Raw genomic sequence first — 22,325 nt, 5'->3', positions numbered from 1 at the left:
CTGGTGCCAGCCCACAAATTCCCTGATTTTTATTTTTTTTAAAAAATAAAAAATTAAATTTCACCACTTGCCATGGTGCGATGTGAACTCGCGACCTCTGGGCTGCAAGTCCAGTACCAGAACCACTAGTACCCACACAAACCCTAATCCCCTCTCAACCACTATTAATTTCTTGTTGCTCCCAGTATTAAGAGCAAGGTGTTGAGAAAGCACAAATGCAGCGTCTCAACTTCAGACCCTTGGGATTTAATGTGCTGTAGTGTTCAAAACACTATTACATTATTATTAGGTATTTCATTATTTTGATGGGTGCGCTCCAAAGAGATTGTACCAAATTCATATTTCCCTTCCATAAAAGACTGCTTCCCTCCATTTTTCTTTCTCCTCTCAAGGCCTTGCTCCTTACTTGGGGTACAGCTCCACGGATACCCTCTTGTCACTTGTTCAAGTGACCCTTCTTCATGTGTGACCCCAGACAGGGATTGACGGCTATTCAACTGGGGGAGGGGAGGAGAAAGGATGTCACCATTGAGCCTGCTGCACATTTATCACTGGAAGCAGCGGCAGATTATTTTTCAGTCCCCGTGCTTGCCTTTTGCCAACTGGTGTTAGGGAGCTATATGCACAGCAAGATTTTGCTGACATTTGATGCATTACGTTTCTTTCATTGCTTCTATATAAAAAAAAAATGTATTGCTGGACTGAGAATTATGTTGTGCATTAGGAACTTAACATTGTTGTGAACCTCAAACGGGTTTCACTGCGGACGCTGGTTCAGCCTAACTGCTTCCTCAAATGTATTTGTAGACTTCTGTAAACTGTAAGTTTTACACACATTAACTAATGGGTGGCATACTAGCAAATAACTCTTTCAGCTCTGTCAGCCAGTGGATAGTGCTCACGCCTCTGAGTCAGAAGGTTGTGGGTTCAAGTCCCACTCCAGAGACTGGAGCCCCATAATCTAGGCTGCCACTCCAGTGCAGTACTGAGGTAGTGCTGCACTGTGTAAGATTAGGATCACAGGCTCACACAAATTATCCAACAGGGCTTTAGAAGTTGTAAGGCTTTTATTAAAGAGCTACAGTTTTAAAGCATAATCAGATATTACATATGGTTTAAGCCGAGTATAATAGACATACAACCCGTGACAGTAGGATGCGATCTACAACTCCTGAATCGGAATGCCACGACCGGACGGACGGGGAGGCAGTACGGTGGTCTCGGATTGGGTGGATTGCTGCAGTGGTCACTTCCGTTGGGTCATCTCTCAAGCTGTTGGAGGTGTGAGGCCATCAGCCACCTCAGAGGCTAAACTTTGCCAAGGTGTTAGGCTGCAGCCACCTTGGGGAAGCCTTCGCCCCTGACTGCCTGATTTCCTCTCTCGGTCGTCTATATTTATAGTTATTTCGGTGGGCTGGTAATCACCTGGTGTCAATCATTAGATCCCCCATCCTATTGTCCAATTGTGAAGTGGGAAGGCAACCCTCGACGTCCCTTTCTGCATGGCTGACAAGGCCTCTCATCTTTCTGAGGAATGTTTTGTCAAGTTCCTTCAAGGGCATTTTATGGCTTTGTGGCTCCTTGTTATCTAGCAGGTGCTATCCTCCCTGTTTCCTTGCATTTTACAATTCCCTTCTCACTTCTATTTGTCTTTTGATGCTTGATATTCGACCTTGTTGGCATTTATGCTCTCTGTTCCCGCTTACCTGTTGTCAGTCTCTGTTCTAAGAATTAAAACCCAACAGCTATTTCTTACAACTGTCCGAGAGGCTGCACTGTCGGAGGGGCAGTACTGAGGGAGCGCTGCACTGTCGGAGGGGCAGTACTGAGGGAGTGCTGCACTGTCGGAGGGGCGGTACTGAGGGAGCACCGCACTGTCGGAGGGGCAGTACTGAGGGAGTGCTGCACTGTCGGAGGGGCGGTACTGAGGGAGCACCGCACTGTCGGAGGGGCAGTACTGAGGGAGTGCTGCACTGTCGGAGGGGCAGTACTGAGGGAGCACCGCACTGTCGGAGGGGCAGTACTGAGGGAGCCCCGCACTGTCGGAGGGGCAGTACTGAGGGAGCGCCGCACTGTCAGAGGGGCAGTACTGAGGGAGCGCTGCACTGTCGGAGGGGCAGTACTGAGGGAGCGCCACACTGTCGGGGGGGCAGTACTGAGGGAGCGCTGCACTGTTGGAGGGGCTGCACTGTTGGAGGGGCAGTACTGAGGGAGCGCTGCACTGTCCGAGAGGCTGCACTGTTGGAGGGGCAGTACTGAGGGAGCGCTGCACTGTCCGAGAGGCTGCACTGTTGGAGGGGCAGTACTGAGGGAGCGCTGCACTGTCGGAGGGGCAGTACTGCGGGGGTGCAGTACTGAGGGAGCGCTGCACTGTCGGAGGGGCAGTACTGAGGGAGTGCTGCACTGTCGGAGGGGCAGTACTGCGGGGGTGCAGTACTGAGGGAGTGCTGCACTGTCGGAGGGGCAGTACTGCGGGGGTGCAGTACTGAGGGAGTGCTGCACTGTCGGAGGGGCAGTACTGAGGGAGTGCTGCACTGTCGGAGGGGCAGTACTGAGGGAGCGCTGCGCCGTCGGAGGTACAGTACTGCGGGGGTGCAGTACTGAGGGAGTGCTGCACTGTCGGAGGTGCAGTATTGAGGGAGTGCTGCACTGTCAGAGGTGCCGTCTTTCGGATGAGACGTTAAACCGAGGCCCTGTCTGCTCTCTCAGGTGGATGTAAAAGATCCCACGGCACTATTTTGCAGAAGAGCAGGGGAGTTCTCCCCAATGTCCTGGGCCAATATTTATCCCTCAACCAACATCACTAAAACAGATTATTTGGTCATTATCTCATTGCTGTCTGTGGGAGCTTGCTGTGTGCAATTTGGCTGCCGCGTTTCCCACATTACAACAGTGACTACACTTCAAAAAGCACTTCGTGGCTGGGACGTCCTGAGGTCGTGAAAGGTGCTATAGAACTGCAACTGTCTGTCTAGCCCGGGCTGATGGAGGTTTTAATTCTGAGGGACAAAGGTCTTGAGTGCAGCAAACTACTAACTTGTCCCAGGTTTTTCAGTTGGCATGAACCCACAGCACAAAGCTGCCCATATTTCTGTGGTATTTCAGCAGTCTCACTTGGCGAGCCAACAAAGCTGGTTGGTAATGTAATACTGGCGCTTTCCCAGTTACAGGTCCACTTGTGACTCCCTTTCTCCTCCCCTCCCCCAGTTGAATAGCCAGCCATCATTCACTGTCTGGGGTCATACATGAAATAAAAACAGCAAATGCTGGAGATACTCAGCGGGTCAGGCAGCATCTGTGGAGAGAGAAACAGAGTTAACGTCTCAGCTGGAGCTGTACCCCAGTAAAGAAGCAAGGCCTTCAGAAGAGGGGAAGGGAAAATAAAGGGAAGCAGTCTTTTATGGGAGATGCTTTTCTGAGGCTAAAGTTCCGCAACCCTGTTGGGACTGAGTGGAGGGAGATTCGCCCAGCGTTTGGCCTGTGCTGTTCTAGGCCTGGGAATGCTTGATGGTGAGCCTAGGTGTCAAAAGTGGGGAAAATATTGCAATCCCTAGCACTGTACATGGTAGTGCATAGAATCCTAGAAATTTACAGCACAGAAGGAGGCCATTCGGCCCATCGTGTCCGCGCCGGCTGATAGTTATCCAGCCTAATCCCACTTTCCAGCTCTTGGTCTGTAGCCCTGTAGCTTACAGCACTTCTGTAGTGTATGTGCCTTTAAGAGCCCCATATGTGCTGTAATGCCGGTAATGGCCACTTGGGCTATATAAGCCTGTATATTGTGTTATATCCGTTAGTACCCCTCCAGACTTGCTTAGTAAACACCTATGAACCAACTCCTGTCTTCAGTGCCTCTATCAACACACGGACACTACAGTGGCGACGAAGTGGAAACGGACTTACCTACAATTCGGCAGCACCTCAAGGACATCGATTCCTCTGGCGTCCAGAAGAATCAAGAAGTGAAAGAAGCTGGTGGCAGGTACTGCGGTAATCCTTCCTGGGCGTCAGGCTGGGGCTCCAGCGGCTGGCTCTACAGCTGGGCCAAGCAGCGAAAGCGGAGGCAAGCAGTAACAGACGGGGAGGGAGCACTCGGGAGACGGCCGCGGCTGCAAGCAGGTCGGCGTTCAGACCGACAGAGAGAGTCCGGCGGGAACGAGTCTCCAACTGTAAATAAATAAATAAAAAAAGAACGGAAACCGCGGGAAGCAGCGTTGTCATCGGCAGCAGCGGCGGAAAGTGCCATATCTTTTCTGCAGAAAAGAAAAGCGCGGGAAGCGCCATATCTTTTCTAAGATGCCGAATTCTGGCAATATTGATGCTTTTGATAACGAGATAGAGGATTGGACCACATGTGGAAAGAGTGGAGGTATATTGCACCGCAAATGGAATAGAAGATGAGAAAAAAGCTTCAGTACTTCTGGATCTAATGGGCGCAAAGACATACAAGCTGTTACGAAACTTAATCACTCCAGCCGAACCGATGGACAAGAATTTTAAGGAGATTGTTGATACCCTACACTGCCAATTCGAGGCAGGACTGGCAGATTCTCTGCGAGACAAATTCGTCTGCGGTCTCCTAAGTGTAGGAACACAAAAAAGGCTATTTTCTGAGAAAGATTTAACACTGGACAAGGTTTTCAGTGCAAGAGGAGCTGCAGAGATACAGCAAAGGCCACAGGACTTCGGCACCCATGAAATGACACGGGGTTTCGAGAGATGTTATCGCTGCGGCAGATCCACCCATGACCAGAGGGACTGCTGGTTCAAGGACAAAGCATGCAGGCAATGCAGAAAGATGGGACACATTCCACGTGTGTGCCGAACTGGAAACAAAAAATCCACTAACAGGAAAAAAATCAATAAGGAAAAGCACAGAAAGGTACAAATGATGATGGACAGTAGCTCCGAAGACCAGAAGAGCGATAGCGACTCCGGGAACAAGAGACTAAGCTCTCTCAAATTACATAATGTAATTGCCAAAGAAGATTACCAGACCATTTGGGTTACCCTCACAATAGCAGGGTCCCCAGTTAAAATGGAGCTAGATACAGGATCAGCTCTGACCGTCATAAATCGACGGGATTACGAGCGGCTATTTCCGCATATACCTTTAAAAGACACATCCATTATCTTGAAAACATATACGGGGCAGAAAGTATACCCCAAAGGAAAAATAAGGGTGCCTGTTGTATACAACGGCAAAGAAATACAGAAGTTGTATTTATACGTTCTACAAGATGGTGGTCCACCGCTGTTGGGACGTGAATGGATCAGGAAAATACGTTTAGACTGGCACTCCATTCAGGCACTGACGGTGACCAGTAAGGAAAAAAATGATGATGACGTCATACCTGAACGATTAAAAGACATCTTGGCCAACGCCAAGGAAGTGTTTCAAGAGAAACTTGGAACCTTGAAAGGCATCACCGCCTCAATAAAAGTGGAAGATGCAGCAATTCCCAAGTTTTTTAAGGCCATACGCAATTCGTCCAGCAGTCGAGGCAGAGCTGGAGAATTTGGAAAAGGCAGGCGTATTATCTAAAATAGATTGGAGCGAGTGGGCAACACCCATCGCCCCAGTCATGAAGAAAGCATTGAAGAATCATAAATCTGAAGAACAGAGAAAAATTCGCATCTGTGGGGACTTCAAGGTGACTGTAAACCCGGTCCTTCACACGGTACAGTATCCTCTTCCGAGGATAGAAGATATTTTCGCCTCACTATCCGGAGGGAAACGTTTCACCAAAATTGACTTGGCACAGGCATATCTACAGATGGAGGTTGAAGAGGCCTCTTAAAAAATATCTCACGATAAATACACACAAAGGTCTGTACCAGTACAATCGACTGGTTTTCGGAGTAGCATCCGCTCCAGCTATCTGGCAAAGAGCTATGGAGCAAGTCCTCCAAGGGATTCCGGGGACTCAATGCTACCTAGACGACATCCTTCTAACAGGAGAAAACGACAACGAGCACCTTGTCAATTTAGAGCAGGTGCTCACTAGGCTGAGAGAACGGGGCCTACGAGCAAATCGCCCCAAGTGCGAATTTTTCCAGAAACAAATATATTGTGGACACATAATAAATAAGGAAGGGTTACATAAGTCACCTGAAAAAATTGAAGCGGTCATAAAAGCCCCAGCACCTGAAAATGTTTCACAATTAAGGTCGTTCCTGGGATTAATAAATTACTATCATAAATTTTTACCGAACTTATCAACTCTTCTACACCCTCTTAATGAACTGCTACAAACAGGAGTAATTTGGAAATGGAACGAAGACTGCAAACGTGCCTTCCATAAATGCAAAGACTTAATCACATCCAAAGAAGTTTTGGCTCATTACAACCCATCACTGCCAATCAGACTGGCGTGCGATGCATCCCCTTACGGCATAGGAGCAGTATTATCCCATAAATTCCCTGATGGCTTGGAACGGCCGATCGCTTTTGCGTCACGCTCATTGAACTCAGCTGAGCGTAACTATGCCCAAATTGACAGGGAAGCACTCAGCCTGGTATGGGGAGTGAAGAAATTCAACCATTACCTACACGGACAAAAATTTACCTTGTTGACTGACGATCAACCCCTCATCTCCATATTCAACCCAAAAAAGGGTGTTCCCATTATGACAGCGCAAAGGCTACAGAGGTGGTCCCTTTTTCTAGGGGCACACCAATACAACATAGAATACAAAGGATCAAAACAGCATGGGAATGCTGACGGTTTATTGCGCCTACCGTTGCCAACGGTAGAAGAGGCACCTACAATAGACCCAGTGGAGATGTTCCACTCAACCATAGTAGAATGTCTACCAGTAACAAATTCTGCCATTGAAAGGGAAACGAGAAATGACCCGACTCTCTCACGGGTCTACGATTTAACAGTGAAGGGATGGCCAGCACCTGGCGAACCACTGTTGCCAGCATTCTCGCAAAGAAGAGAACAGCTGTCAGTGTGCCGAGGAACCTTGATGTGTGGATCCAGAGTGGTGATTCCACCCAAACTCCAGGATAAAGTGCTAAAGGAGCTTCACGAGGGGCATCTGGGTGGAGTGAAAATGAACCTAGCCAGGGCGTTTGTATGGTGGCCAGGTATCGATGGAGACATCGAAGAAATGACCAAGAGCTGCCTAGGATGCCAGAAGGTCCAAAACGCTCCACCACAAGCCCCTCTACATCCATGGGAGTGGCCCTCATCTCCCTGGCAAAGGGTACACATCGACTTTGCTGGTCCATTTATGGACTCGATGTTCTTAATCGCGGTGGATGCACACTCCAAGTGGCCGGAGGTAATAAAGATGTCCTCCACCACCACGGAAAAAACCATCACAGTATTAAGGACCATATTTGCCAGGAATGGGCTGCCGGAACAGATCTGTTCTGATAATGGACCGCAATTTGTGTCCGAAGAATTCAGGAAGTTCTTAAAAAACAATGGGGTTAAGCACTACACGTCCGCCCCATACCATCCCGCCACCAATGGATTGGCTGAAAGGTTTGTCCAGACCTTCAAGAAGGCCATAAAGGCCATGGGCAATGAAGACATAAAACTTCAGCACAAGGTGGATAACTTCTTGTTCGCATACAGGAATGCAACACATATGGTTACAAACCAAACTCCCGCCATGATGTTCTTCAATAGAAGCCTAAGATGCCGGCTGGATTTGGTCAAGCCCAACATCAGAAGGGACGTGGAGAACCGGCAGTTTCAAGGCATGAATGAAAGGCCAACTAGAACCTTCCAGATAGGTCAACAAGTTTTGGCCCGGGACTACCGTACCAAGAAATGGCAGCCTGGAACTATCTGCACACGACTAGGACCGCTGATGTATACCGTGGACATCGGAGAAAGCATAATAAGGCGCCATGCTGACCAAATCATAGAGTCATCCGAAAAGGGACAACCTACACCACAACTCTATACGCCGAACGATGAAGCAGAGATACCCATATCTACCTCCGATCCGGTGATACTGGAACCCGACACTGGCATTCAAGCCGAATCAGCCTTGCCAAAAGAACCTACTACACCACCAGAAATTACTACACCACCGAGGCGTTATCCGGACTGAGTCAGGAAGCCTCCAGAGAGACTGACTTATAATTGATTAACTACAACAATGTGTATATTATTTTTCTTATAACATGTAATTAATAATTACTTAAAATATGATGTACTGGTTAGCTAAAAGGGGAGGGATTGTAGTGTATGTGCCTTTAAGAGCCCCATATGTGCTGTAATGGCCACTCGGGCTATATAAGCCTGTATATTGTGTTATATCCGTTAGTACCCCTCCAGACTTTGCTTAGTAAACACCTATGAACCAACTCCTGTCTTCAGTGTCTCTATCAACACACGGACACTACAACTTCAAGTGCATATCCAAGTACTTTTTAATGTGATGAGGGTTTCTGCCTCTACCACCCTGTCGGGTACTGAGTTCCAGACCCCCCACCACCCTCGGTGAAAAAAGTTCTCCTCAACTCCCCTCTAATCTTCTACCAATTACTTTAAATCTGTGCCCCCCTGGTTATTGACCCTTCTGCTAAGGGAAATAGTTACAAGTCCAATTCCTAGGCCCCTCATAATTTTCTACACCTCAATTAAATCTCCCCACAGCCTCCTCTGTTCCAAAGAAAACAACATGGAAACCAAAAAATCAGTCCGAATACAGTAGTAGTTCTGTAACCAGCAGTTTGGAGTCCTGAGACTCAGACTACTGTTTTTTCCATTAGGTGGTTACCAGAGACAGCCCAGAATTGAGTCATTTCACTCTCTCTCTCTCTCTCTCTCTCTCTCTAGTACAACATGGTGTTAATACTGTGCTGCTGTTGTGTAGTGTGCAGTCTGTAGAGTGTATGCAGTTATTCTTCAACACTCTACAGACTACAACGTGGCAACTTTTGACTGGACAGTCCCATTCTGGTCGCTGAACATGAGATTTCGAACTGGGTGTGTTTTGATAGTTATCGGAAAACTCCGGTTGAAAATGACTTCTTGCAGCAATGCGGTCTTGGTGGCACTGCGTTAGCACACTGTCAGTCTATTGGTCCACTCCAAAATAGCCCTACGCATAGCAGTTTGAGTGGGCCATCTGTGCAGTAGTGGTGCCCTCCTCCTCGGGGCGGGGGACTTGTAGGTGACATTTGTGTCCTGGTGGCATTGGGCTAGCCCAGTGCCGCTCTACTGGTCCACCTCAAAAATAGGCCTATCCAAAAGCTTCTTGATGTCACAGTATTGCCCCTTTAACATGTATACGGGTAAATTCACCGATGCCTTGCTCGCAGGGTGCGCATAGAATGGTTACAGCACAGAAGGAGGCCGTTCAGCCTGTCGAGCCCATGCCGGCTCTCTGCAAGAGCCCTTCAGCTAGTCCCACTCCCCCGCCCTTTCCCCAACACAGAGCGACAAGACGATAGCGTCAATTCTCCCGACCTGCACTCCCTTCGACTGTGGCTCTCCGCTGGTACTGGGAATTGGTGAACTTGCCCATTAGATCACTGGACAGCGAGCAGATGCAAGAGCCCCGACCGCTTTTTCTTGTTTTTCTTTCATTACTGCATTAGCCTTGCTGTTATCGTACCTCCACACTTCCGTCTTTGGCTGGGGACCAGGCCGACTGAGCCTTGGAGCAATGTGTCATTGAGATAGCTGCTGGATGTGGTGTGGAGTGCAGCCAGTCCAGTCCTGCTCTGTGGTAACATGGACAGGTGATGCAGCTGTGTGTGTCTGGGAGCACTGACCTCAGACAACATTTCAGGAGCCAAGGAATGCAATCGATGGAAATGGAATGCTGTGAGTTGAGCAGGGACTGAGGGACTGTCAATGCCACCTCCAAAAATGAAGCTGCACTTGTGACCAAACTGCTGGTTGAATTCAGACCTCTTATGATAAAGTAACAAAATACCGTGGCTCTGCTATAAAGGCAGTGTGTAACTGAGCCGTACAGCACAGAGAGATCCCAGGTTCAATTCCCAGTCTGTGATGACTTGGCTGATAAAAGAAAGACTTTCATTTCTATAGCACCTTTCACGACCTCAGGACGTCCCAAAGCGTTTCACAGCCAATGAAATACTTTTTGAAGTGTAGCCACTGTTGTAATGTAGGAAACGCGGCAGCCAATTTACGCACAGCAAGCTCCCACGTACAGCAATGTGATAATGACCAGATAATCTGTTAGTGATGTGGGTTGGCCAGGACACTGGTGAGAACTCCCTTGCTCTTATTCGAAATAGTACCATGGGATCTTTTACTTCCACCCGAGAGGTCACGCGGGACCTCGGTTTAACGTCTCTGAAAGACGGCAACTCTGACAGTGCAGCACTCCCTCAGCACTGCACTGGAGTGTCAGCCTAGATTTCTGTGCTCAAGTCTCTGGAGTGGGACTTGAACCCACAACCTTCTGACTCCGAGGCGAGAGTGCTGCCCACTGAGCCACGGCTGATGGTAGGGCGTGCGACAATTGGTCTGTTTCCCCTGTGCCAAGGATGGGAGAAATCAGTGAGGATTTGTGCTTCTAGCTGTTATTGCATTGATCCATCTGGCAAACTCCTGTGTGCGGGAGTCGAGTGAGGACATTTTCAAACTCGAAGTGGGGGTGTGCCATGATTGAGTAGAATTCTGACCCTCTCCGTCTATGCTCCCGCTCGAGTCCTGAGGGCTGGCCGAATGTGCCTTGAAGAGGGGAACTGCGAAGTCTGGGTGCAGCTGTCGTGTTGTTGGTCAACCTCCTTCCCTCTCTGGTTCTGGAAACGTGCTTCGAGTGAGACGTTTACGATATGGAACCAGCTTTATTTATACAGCAGAGGTGATCAATCTATACAGTACAAGGGTAGTATTGGGTTTTGCTCTCTCTCTCCAGCTACCTACCTAGCCCTGAAACCCTAGTTGTTTACTACAACAACAACAACTTGTATTTATACAGCGCCTTTAACGTAGTAAAACATCCCAAGGCGGTGCACAGGAGTATTTTTAAGAAAAAACATTTGACACCGATCCACATAAGGATAAATTAGGGCAGGTGACCAGAAGCTTGGTCAAAGAGGTAGGTTTTAAGCAGCGTCTTAAAGGAGGAAATAGAGGTAGCGAGGCGGAGAGGTTTAGGGAGGGAATTCCAGAGCTTAAGGCCCAGGCAACAGAAGGCACGGCCACCAATGGTGGAGCAATTATAATCAGGGATGCTCAAGAGGGCAGAATTAGAGGAGTGCAGATATCTCGGGGGGGGGGGGGGGCGGTTGTTGTGGGGCTGAAGGAGATTACAGAAATAGGGAGGGGCGAGGCCATGGAGGGATTTGAAAACAAGGATGAGAATTTTGAAATCGGGGCGTTGCTTAACTGGGAGCCAATGTAGGTCAGCGAGTACAGGGGTGATGGGCGAACGGGACTCGGTGCGAGTTAGGACACGGGCAGCCGAGTTTTGGATGACCTCAAGTTTACATAGGGTGGAATGTGGGAGGCCAGCCAGGAGTGCGTTGGAATAGTCAAGTCTAGAGGTGACAAAGGCTGTGGGTTTCAGCAGCGGATGAACTGAGGCAAGGGCGGAGACGGGCGATGTTACGGAGGTGGAAGTAGGTGGCCTTTGTTATAAAAACAAAATGCTGGAGATACTCGGCAGGTCAGGCAGCATCTGTGAAGAGAGAAACAGAGTTAACGTTTCCGGTCGATGACCTTTTGTCAGAACTGGAAAAAAGCAGGAAATGGAACAGATTTTTAAGCAAGTGTAGGGCTGGGAAATGGGGGAGGGGGTGAAAGAACAAAAGGGAAGGTCTGTGATAGGATGGAAGGCAGGAGAGGTTGAGAGATATTCAAGGCGGGAGGAGATGGTAATGGGACAGGTTAAGAAACAAAGGATGGCTCGAGATGAAGTGTAAATTGCGCTGGCAGAACGAAAGACAGCTGCCCTGTGGGAGAGAAGAGAAAGGTGTGGATAATAAAAAATATATATAAGATAGGGGCCGAGGTTATGATCTGAAATTGTTGAACTCTATGTTGAGTCCAGAAGGCTGTAAAGTGCCTAATCGAAAGATGAGTTGCTGTTCCTCAAGCTTACGTTGAGCTTCACTGGAACAATACAAGAGGCCGAGGACGGTGAGGTCTGAGTGGGAATGGAGCGGTGAATTGAAATGACAGGCGACCGGAAGCTCGGGGTCCCCCTTACGGACTGAACGGAGGTGTTCCGCAAAGCGGTTACCCAATCTGCGTTTGGTCTCCCCAGTGTAGAGGAGACCACATCGTGAGCAGCGAATACAGTATACTAGATTGCAAGAAGTACAAGTAAATCGCTGTTTAACTTGGAAGGGGTGTTTGGGGCCCTGGACAGTGGGAAGGGGGGAGGTGTAAAGGCATGTGTTGCATCTCCTGCGCTTGCACGGGAAGGTGCTAGGGGAAGGGGCATTGGGGGGTGATCGAGGAGTGGACCAGGGTGTCGCAGAGGGAGCGGTCCCTTCGGAATGCTGAAAGGGGAGGTGAGGGGAAGATGTGTTTGTTGGTGGGATCACGCTGGAGGTGGCGGAAATGGCGGAGGATGATCCGTTGAATGTGGAGGCTGGTGGGGTGAAAGGTGAGGACAAGGGGAACTCTTATCGTGGTTCCGGGAGAGTGGGGCAGGGGTGAGGGCAGAAATGCGGGAGATAGAACGGACACGGTCGAAGGCCATGTCAACCACGGTAGAGGGGAATCCTCGGTTGAGGAAAAAGGAAGACCTGTCTGAAGCACTGGTATGGAAGGTGGCATCGTCGGAGCAGATGCGGCGGAGATGGAGAAACTGGAATAGAGTCCTTGCAGGAAGCGGAGTGGGAGGAAGTGTAGTCCAGGTAGCTGTGGGAGTCAGTGGGCTTGTAATGAATGTTTGTCAATAACCTATCCCCAGAGATGGAGATGGAGACGGAGAAGTCGAGGAAGGGAAGAGTCAGCGATGGACCATAGCTACAAAAGTAACATGCGTTATATTTCATCGACAGGCCTTCGGACTCTAACTCCTAACTTATGATGAGTTCCCTCCTGACTTCATGATTAGCTGCCTTTATCGATGACACCTTGTTTATTTCAAAAGAATCCTGTACTCTTGCTATACTAGTTAATTAGCAAGAACTATAATTATACATTAATCACTTACGGATGTTCGTTCCAGTCCTGTATTTCCTTGCACGGGCATTCCTTGCAGATGAAAAAACATCTGGAGCGGAACAGAACTCAGTCCCTCACCCACAGACCGCAGCCTACGGCTCTATCTCTCTTATGCCCAAGCAACATGTTGCTCCCAATGACTGGTTAGAATATAGTTACACAGTTCAGTTTGATTATTAACTCTTAACTCTCCAACATGTCCAACAGTTAACTAAAGGCAAGTGATGTGTTGGTCAACAGGAAGTTAAATGTTGCTGGGCACAACAAGTGGCACTGTTTTTGAAATGCTTTTGATGTAAACAGGGGAGATCTCTGTAGAACAGGGCAATGAGTCAGTGCTCTGAAACGTTGACCGTACCCCCTCTCTCCACAGCTCCTGCCTGACCTGAGTGTTTCCAGCATTTTCTGTTTTTATTTCAGATTTCCCATGTCCGCAGTATTTTGCCTTTTGTTCTTTGTACAACAGATCTGTCCAGTTAACCTCAGAAAAGTTTGAAATTTGTCTGTTAGCTCTTTAGTCTCCTGGAAGATTTAACTTGAGTTGAAAATGCTTTTTTTTTGATGGAAGATTATACAAATATCTGGTTTTGGCCAAGGGATGTTCTAAGTGAAACCGGTTAGTATAGTGATGTTCTCGTGTTGCCATCTGTTGGGTGGGGCGTGTCTATGTTTGTTTAACCATAACCACTGTTGTAAATATGGAGAGGGAAAAAAGCTTGTGCTCCCACAAACCCTAAAGTTCTCACCGTAAAAATGCAGACTCTGGCAGTGTGATGATAGGTGGGGTTGGGGAATAGAAACCTAGAAAAATAGGAGCAGGAGTCGGCCATTCGGCCCTTCGAGCCTGCTCCGCCATTCAATATGATCATGGCTGATCCTCTATCTCAATCCCATATTCCTGCCTCTCGCCATACCCCTTGATGCCTTTTGTGTCTAGAAATCTATCTATCTCCTTTTTAGATATATTCAGTGACTTGGCCTCCACAGCCTTCTGTGGTAGAGAATTCCACAGGTTCACCACCCTCTGAGTGAAGAAATTTCTCCTCATCTCAGTCCTAAATGTCCTACCCCGTATCCTGAGACTGTGACCCCTCGTTCTAGACCCCCCAGCCAGGGGAAACATCCTTCGTGCATCCAGTCTGTCTAGCCCCGTCAAAATTTTATACGTTTCAATGAGATCCCCTCTCATTCTTCTAAACTCTAGTGAATACAGGCCTAGTTGACCCAATCTCTCCTCATACGACAGCCCTGCCATCCCAGGAATCAGTCTGGTGAACCTTCGCTGCACTCCCTCTATGGCAAGTGTGATAATAATAATAACTTCCGGGAAGTTATGTCATCACTTCCTGTGAACTATGAACTGTGTACATACCTCACTTCCTGTCATATGTCACTTCCTGTTGGACTGGTATAAATACTGGACTGTTCAGTATTGTAAGAGGCTTCTACCAGAGGCATGGTAAAGACCTCTCTTGTATATAGTGTGTTTATAAGTTACTTAAAGCTTACTTTAAAGTTACTTGATGGTAAGACTCCTTTTTCTTACATCAGCAAGTATATCTTCTTAGGTAAGGAGACCAAAACTGCACACAGTACTCCAGGTGTGGTCTCACCAAGGCCCTGTATAACTGTAGTACGACATCCTTGCTCCTGTACTCAAATCCTCTTGCAATGAAGGCCAACATACTATTTGTCTTCCTAACTGCTTGCTGCACCTGCATGTTTGCTTTCAGTGACTGGTGTACAAGGACACCCAGGTCCCTCTGTACATCAACATTTCCCAATCTATCACCATTTAAATAATACTCTGCCTTTCTGTTTTTCCTACCGCAGTGGATTTATCCACGTTATACTGCATCTGCCGTGTATTTGCCCACTCACTCAACTTGTCTAAATTGCCTTGAAGCCTCTTTGCATCCACCTCACAACTCACAATCCCACCTAGTTTTGTGTCATCAGCAAACTTGCTCTCCACTTGCCTGGATGAGTGCAGCTCCAACAATACCATCCAGGACAAAGCATGCTACTTGATCAGCATCCCATCCACCACCTTAAACATTCACTCCCTCCACCACCGGCGCACCGTGGCTGCAGTGTGTTCCATCTACAAGATGCACTGCAGCAACTCGCCAAGGCTTCTTCAACAGCACCTCCCAAACCCGTGACCTCTTCCACCCAGAATGACGAGGGCAGCAGGCGCATGGGAACACCACCACCTCCAAGATCCCCTCCGAGTCACACACCATCCCCACTTGCACATAGATCGCCATTCCTTCATCGTCGCTGGGTCAAAATCCTAGAACTGCCTACCTAACAGCACCTTCACCACACGGACTTCAGCGGTTCAAGAAGGCAGCTCGCCATCACCTTCTCAAAGGTCATCTAGGAGATGGACAATAAATGCTGGCTTTGTCAGCAACGCCCACATCCCAAGAATGATTTTTTTTTTTTAAAGATGCATTGTATGTACAGGAAACTTTCGTTTAACCAGAGGTTAAATGTCCGGAAAGCTCTATCTACCGGCAAAATTCAGGAGCCGTTTCCTATAAGTTTTTTACTTCTCGTTGCTTTTTTTTTTTCCAGTCAGGCTCTGCAAGGTCTAGCTGAAGCTGTTGCTTAGCTACAGAGACGCTTTTAAGCTGCGGCCGACTGTTTTGAAGCTGTTGCTAAGCAACAGGGTTTGTTGATTCACATGGAGCTCAAAAGCTCCGTATGTTTTAACATTAGTGCTGGTTTCTACGGCAGTTTTGATGGTACGGCACCAGCTCGGTCCCGTCAGTGCCGGATACCAGAAAGTTTCCTGTATACATTAGATAATGAACTGGAGAGTTTTGAGTTTTAAATTAAAAGTTTCTAATGTTCATTGCAGTGTATCATCTAGTACATACCAAAGCAGGCTGACTTCCCCCACCTCAACTGGCCTGGCTGAGTATCCTATCCCAAGATGTGTGTGTTTATATAAGCATTAGATAAGCTGACACCCTGTTTTATCTGCTACTAATATTTCCTGACACATCAGCTGGTGCAGAGCTGAGCGGTTTGTGTTCATACATCTGTCATTCAGCTGCTTTGTTTAGTATTTCCCACTTTAAAGGGCCATGGTCTTTGTGTGGGGGGCAGAAGCAAAGCTTTGAGGAAGTTGAGCATGTGTCCCTTTAATTGTGTCATGTGCAAGTGATGTAAATATTGCCCAGTAATACAAATTACACATCAAGAAAGTTGACGTGCACTTTTTAAATGAAAACAATGGTCCTTAATCTTTTGGAAAATGGTGTTGGGCACTCTGTCTAAGGTGAATGGGTGTCCAGTAACATGGGTCCCAAGATTGGATCTTCTGTTGGAGGGGAAAGCTTGAGTGTTGGTGCAGAATGATCCTGTACCTTAGATGTGCGGGAGTTGCCTACATATTCCTACTGGGTCAATGCATTCCTCTAGAATATGATCCTGAAGGATTGGCACTTTTTTAAAAACCAATTTTCTCCCCTCTCTTGAATGTGTTGAACATTATTTAAGTAGCCATTTTTCACGTGAGTGCCAGCGGGCTATTTAACCATGGGAGATATCACAGCCACCACGCCTGATGCCACACGTGCGACTACCTATGGGAGTCGTTGGGTAACTTGGAGCCCTGGCTGACTTCTTTGCCTGAGTCACTCACTGACCGTTAAATATCGGGGCTTGAATACTGGCTGAGACACAGTCAGGAAACCGTACTGGATTTTGTGCTAAAAATGGAGACTGCCACAACTGCTGAGATTTGATCTTCTGAGTGAGTGGTTCCAGGAACTGAGTTTACCCAAACTCCTCCTGTAAATTGACCTTTAGTGTTAGGGGGATTAAATACGTGGGGTTACGGGGATAGGGTGGGATATGTGTTGGTGTAGGGGTTACGGGGGTCGGGTGGGATATGTGTCGGTGCAGGCTCGATGGGCCGAAATGGCCTCTATCTGCACTGTGGGGTTTCTGTGATTCTGTGTGACTTGGATTTGAATCCACTCCAAACTAGTAGATGGAAGGATGCAAGTGTCAGTCCGCTGCTTGTGCCCTAGTTCAGTACTATATTGGCAGTCGCACTCAAATGAGGAATTAGAAATGCACTCTCGAGGTTTATTTTTTAATATTCGTTCATAGGATGTGGGCGTCGCTGGCAAGGCCCTTGAGAAGGTGGTGGTGAACCACCGCTGCAGTCTGTTTGGTGAAGGTGTTCCCACAGTGCTGTTAGGGAGTTCCAGGATTTTGAGTATACTTCTCAGGTTTGGTACAACTGAGTGGCTCCATTTCAGAGGGTGGTTAAGAGTCGACCACATTGGCTGTGGGTCTGGAGTCACATATAGGCCAGACCGGGTAAAGACAGCAGATTTCCTTCCTGGGATTTTTACGACAATCCAGTAGTTTTCATGGTCACCATTACTGACACTAGCTTTTTATTCCAGATTTATTTAATGAACTGAATTTAAATTCCCCAGCTGCCGTGGTGGGATTTTGAACTCGTGACTCTGGATCATTAGCCCAGGCCTCTGGATTACTAGCCCAGTGACATCACCACTATGCTACCGTCCCCACATGTACGGGGGTGGAGCCACATTGGGACAGTGCAGAGGAGCAGCTTTTGTATTCAACCTGTGCTGTACCTTATCTGGGTGTGCGTGATGTTGACATTGGGTGCCACTGTTCCGCAGCACTAACGTCACTTGTCCTGACGAGGCCGAAAAAAACACTTTTCCAGCCAAAAGAAGGCACTAATGGTGCTGCCAAGCGCTCTCGTGTATATGATTCAATGAAGATGATCCTTGGTTGATGCAAACATTTTTTTCCCAGCAGTATGAGTCAGTGGGAGACCCTAATGCAACAGGATACGAAGTACTTGGAGCAGCTGGATGTTCTGTACCAGGATGAAAACTTTCCCATGGATCTCCGGTCATATCTTGCTCACTGGATTGAAACTCAGGACTGGTATGTTCAATCAGAAACCATTTCTATTTAAGTAAACTCTACGCTGCTTTTCCTGTGTTGTATGCTTCACCTGCATCTCCCCCATGCCTCTTCGGTGCCTTTAGAAGGCTGGCTGGGAGGGGTGACGACACCTTTGATTTATTTCTTCGTTTGCCTCTTGTGTAGATGTGCCTGGCCTGTGCTCAGGCACACTTGCGATAGGGAACTCTTGTCTGTGGCTGACATGGAGAGGCCCAATTTGCCAAAAGGGAGAGTTTTAAAAAAAAAAAAAAAAAAAAAAAAAAAAAAATGTGGCCCAATTGTTGGGCTGTGCTCTTGACGTCGTGGCTCGGAGTCCCATGCTAGGGTTTGAGCTCCAGATCTAGGCTGCTACTCCAGTGCAGTATTGAAGAATTGCTGCATTGTCCGAGATGCTGTTCTAAGTTGAACTGCACAAACTGACTTCTAGCCTGCCTGTTCAGGTGGGCATCAAAAGGCTGCATCGGGAAGGCAGTAGGATTGGCCTTCTGGAAGATTGTGCTTAAACGGGCTAAAGATCCACTTTGATCTGAACCGGTTGAATTCGAATACAACAACAACTTGTATTTATACAGCACTTTTAATGTAGCAAAAGGCCCCAAGGCGCTTCGCAGGAGCGATTATCAACAAAATGTGACACTGAGCACATGAGATATTAGGACAGGCAGAGGTAGGTTTTAAGGAGCATCTTAAAGGTGGACAGAGAGGTAGAGGTGGGTGGGGGGCTGGAGGAGATTACAGATACAGGGAGGGGCGAGGAGGCCATGGAGGGATTTGAAAACAAGGATGAGAATTTTAAAATTGAGGCGTTGCTTAACCGGGAGCCAATGTAGGTCAGCGAGCACGGGGTGATGGGTGCGAGTTGGGACACGGGCAGCAGAGTTTTGGATGATCTCAAGTTTATGGAGGGTAGAACGTGGGAAGCTGGCCAAGAGTGTGTTGGAATAAATTGCATCAGATAGCGGCACATGCAAATCATCTTAAGTGCAGTGTAGAACATGACTTTTAGCAGTTGGAAAGGTGGTAGAATGCAGCCAGTACCCTGGGAGTTAGCAGTCTTAGCTGGTCAGTCTGGTTTGGGCAATTCCCCAGAGAGAAGGAAGTAAATTGTGGGGCACTTGGTTACAGAGCAGCATAGCTTTGGCAGATGTATAGGAGCAAGGTGTCCTTTTCGCACTTTAGTCTAGATGATGTTTGGCGGTTGAGATGGAAATTGTATTGACACAAACAAACTCAAGAAGAAGCTTGTAAATGGATAATTATTGTGACTCATTTGGCACAGTATGCTACAGGAACACTTCACCCACTGTCACTTAGTTAAATCACTGGCATGTACATCACATCCAAATGACTCAGGCCTCGCTCAACCAAAGCAAATAATTCAGACAGTTGATGTAGACCAGATACTTCTATAAAAGCATAGTTGGAATAAAGCTGAGAGCTAAGGGATGAATCTCTGGCTGCAAGTCTGGAGTCCAGATTCTGCATCCTTTTCCTTTCAATACTGGTCTACATTAACCCCAATATTTCTGTGTGTAAGATTAGGATCACAGGCTCACACACACATTACCCAACAGGGCTCTCGAAGTTGTAAGGCTTTTATTAAAGAGCTACAGTTTTAAAGCATAATCAGATATTACATATGGTTTAAGCTGAGTATAATAGACATACAACCCGTGACAGTAGGATGCGATCTACGACTCCCGAATCGGAATGCCACGACCGGACGGACGGGGAGGCAGTCGGGTGGTCTTGGATTGGGTGGATTCTTGCAGTCTGCTGCAGTGGTCACTTCCGTTGGGTCATCTCTCAAGCTGTTGGAGGTGTGAGGCCGTCAGCCACCTCAGAGGCTAAACTTGAGCAAGGTGTTAGGCCGTAGCCACCTCGGGGAAGCCTTCGCCCCTGACTGCCTGATTTCCTCTCTCGGTCGTCTATATTTATAGTTATTTCGGTGGGCTGGTAATCACCTGGTGTCAATCATTTGATCCCCATCCTATTGTCCAATTGTGAAGCGGGAAGGCAACCCTCACCGTCCCTTTCTGCATGACTGACGAGGCCTCCCTCTTATCTTTCTGAGGAATGTTTTGTTATGTTTCTTTAAGGACATTTTATGACTTTTCAGCTCCATTTTTGTCTATTATTCCCCACCCTGTGATGTTTTGCATTTTACGATTCCCTTATCACTTCTATTTGTCTTTTGATGCTTGATATTCGACCTTGCTGGCATTTATGCTATCTGTTCCCGGCTGCATGTTGTCGGTCTCTGTTCTAAGAATTAAAACCCATCTTTGAATCTAATAGCTATTTCTTGCATGTGGCTAAGTGCACAGACCACCTGGTCCTAGTGACCTGAATCCAGCCTTCAGGAGGGATGCCGAGGTTAGAGAGTGATATCCCCCCCCCCCCCCCTTTCCTGTCAGACACCAGACCTTTCAAAGCATGGCAGGAATGAGGAACTCCAGCGAGAGTATGGCTCCAAACCTGCTTGCCACGACTCTGGTGCCATGCCTGAACCGATGCATGTGTCTGCACATATTGCAGCAGTTTATTACAAGAGGCCAAGAACTACTGAGATGATATCTAGATATGTTCTGACATTTTCTGCCTGCAGTTTTGTAGAACAGCACAAAGCATTCTTGAGCCTGCACATTGGTACCAGATGGCATTAGCATGCGGGTCTGTGCTTGCCGATTCTCCCCACATTGTTGGGCCCTCCTAGGGAAGAATTGAGCCCAGGGAAACTTGGAGGATGAGTGGTCCTAGGCTGCTATTGGTAGCAGCCAGATACGGAATGTGGCTGCCGGTCAGAGTACCGCCTATCATCCTGGGAGATCTACGGGCAATAAATATAGAAAATACTTTAGTCACTTACTAAAAATAGTAAATGACTCATTGTTTACGTGTGCTATGCAAATCCTACGTCTGTTGACAATGTGGTTAAAACTGGTTATTAGCCTGAACATGCCTGGCTGACTGCACTGCTAAAAAAATGTAGAAAGACCGAGTCCACCATTCTGCTGACGCACGCTGGGGTACAGTGCTGTGAATGCCACAGGCCTTTTACCCAAGTGGCCATTCCTCATTTGAGTTCAGACAGCAGCAGCAGATTCAACCTAGCTGCATGCTGTCGTTGCAGCGATCACTCGCTTCCTGGGTTCCCGTGAAGAGTGGGGTCTTGGCTGAAGTATCGATAGGCTGCCAGTTACCACCTACAGGAGATAGGTGAAGAGAAGCAAAGAGAATTGTGGGGGGCAAATTCTCAAGTCAATGATCTTTACTAACTTATTCCAAAAGGTCCTGATGGTGGAGCATAGTCTTGTCAAACTGCAACCTGTTGTGCTACAAAGTGATGGGACCTCGGTTCAAGATCTTGGCATGATAGGCAAATAGCCTCCAGCTGCTCACAAACAGCAGAAGGGGCAACATTGGCAGAGGTGACTGCTTGCCCACCTGCCCGTGTTCTTACATGAGGGATGGTGGATGACAAGAAGGGAGCCAAAGATTGGGGGGAGAAAGTGAAGCCGCATGGTTGATGGGTGCAGCAATTTTAAAATGGTGCAAAACATGTCCTTTTTTTAATATTTCTAGGGATAAGGCTATAACAAATTATTCACTGGCCACCATCCACTACCAAAATCTGTTGGACCAAATCAACATCCAGTACAGCCGCTTTATGCAGGAGAAGCAGTTTGTATTTCAGCACAATTTCAAGAGATACAGGCAGAATATGCAGGTACTGTACAGCCTAAATTCTACAACTGTCATTTACTGTGTAATTCAAACTGGCTGCTGTCTCATTGCTGTCTTCTGCGAATTGTTTAGAGCTACAGTGCGAGGAAAGAAGCCATGCGTTTTAACTTCTGCAGGTAGATTTTCTTCCATTCCTGTGTGGTGTTTCTTTTTTCCAATTTATTCACCATTTATCCCCTCTCCTCTTGAAGGTGTTGATTTCCACTGGGGTGCACTTCCACTCACCTTGGTTGTCCTCCAATACTTTTGTTCTGGGCTCTCATACCAAGAATGGTTACTCAGACAGTGCATATTGACTGGCTATTTGACTGGAGGGGGCAGGTAGAGCACGTCGCAGCTGAGACTGAACCTATCCCAGCCTGAAACCCACGCAATCTTCCAGCTGTGGTCGCTGGATGGTAACCAAGAGCCGAAACACTGACTGACTTTTTTTTTCTCTTCCTATTCCCAGGCCAATTGTAGTGCCCCGATTGT

General features: G+C 47.7%; 1 protein-coding gene across 3 annotated transcripts in view; it reads left to right on the top strand.

The window, feature by feature from the left end:
* The window catches only part of LOC147097125 (signal transducer and activator of transcription 1-like), a 73,082-nt gene that overhangs the window by 2,091 nt on the left and 48,666 nt on the right, over window positions 1-22,325 (top strand). For 2 of the 3 annotated variants that reach the window (XM_085972989.1, XM_085972987.1), the window contains exons 2-3: window positions 17,952-18,083; window positions 21,690-21,834. In XM_085972989.1, coding sequence (XP_085829115.1) covers window positions 17,953-18,083; window positions 21,690-21,834 — 276 coding nt within the window. In that variant the 5' untranslated portion in view covers window position 17,952. Of the gene's footprint in view, window positions 1-17,948; window positions 18,084-21,689; window positions 21,835-22,325 lie in introns of all 3 variants that reach the window. The other variant, XM_085972988.1, reaches the window with a different exon arrangement.

This window comes from Somniosus microcephalus, chromosome 33 (genome assembly GCF_052327205.1).
Source record: "Somniosus microcephalus isolate GS21.2 chromosome 33, FLI_Smic_1.0, whole genome shotgun sequence".
NCBI lineage: Eukaryota > Metazoa > Chordata > Chondrichthyes > Squaliformes > Somniosidae > Somniosus > Somniosus microcephalus.
The sequence above is the reverse complement of the archived record's forward strand: the minus strand, read 5'-3'. Positions and strand labels throughout refer to the sequence as shown.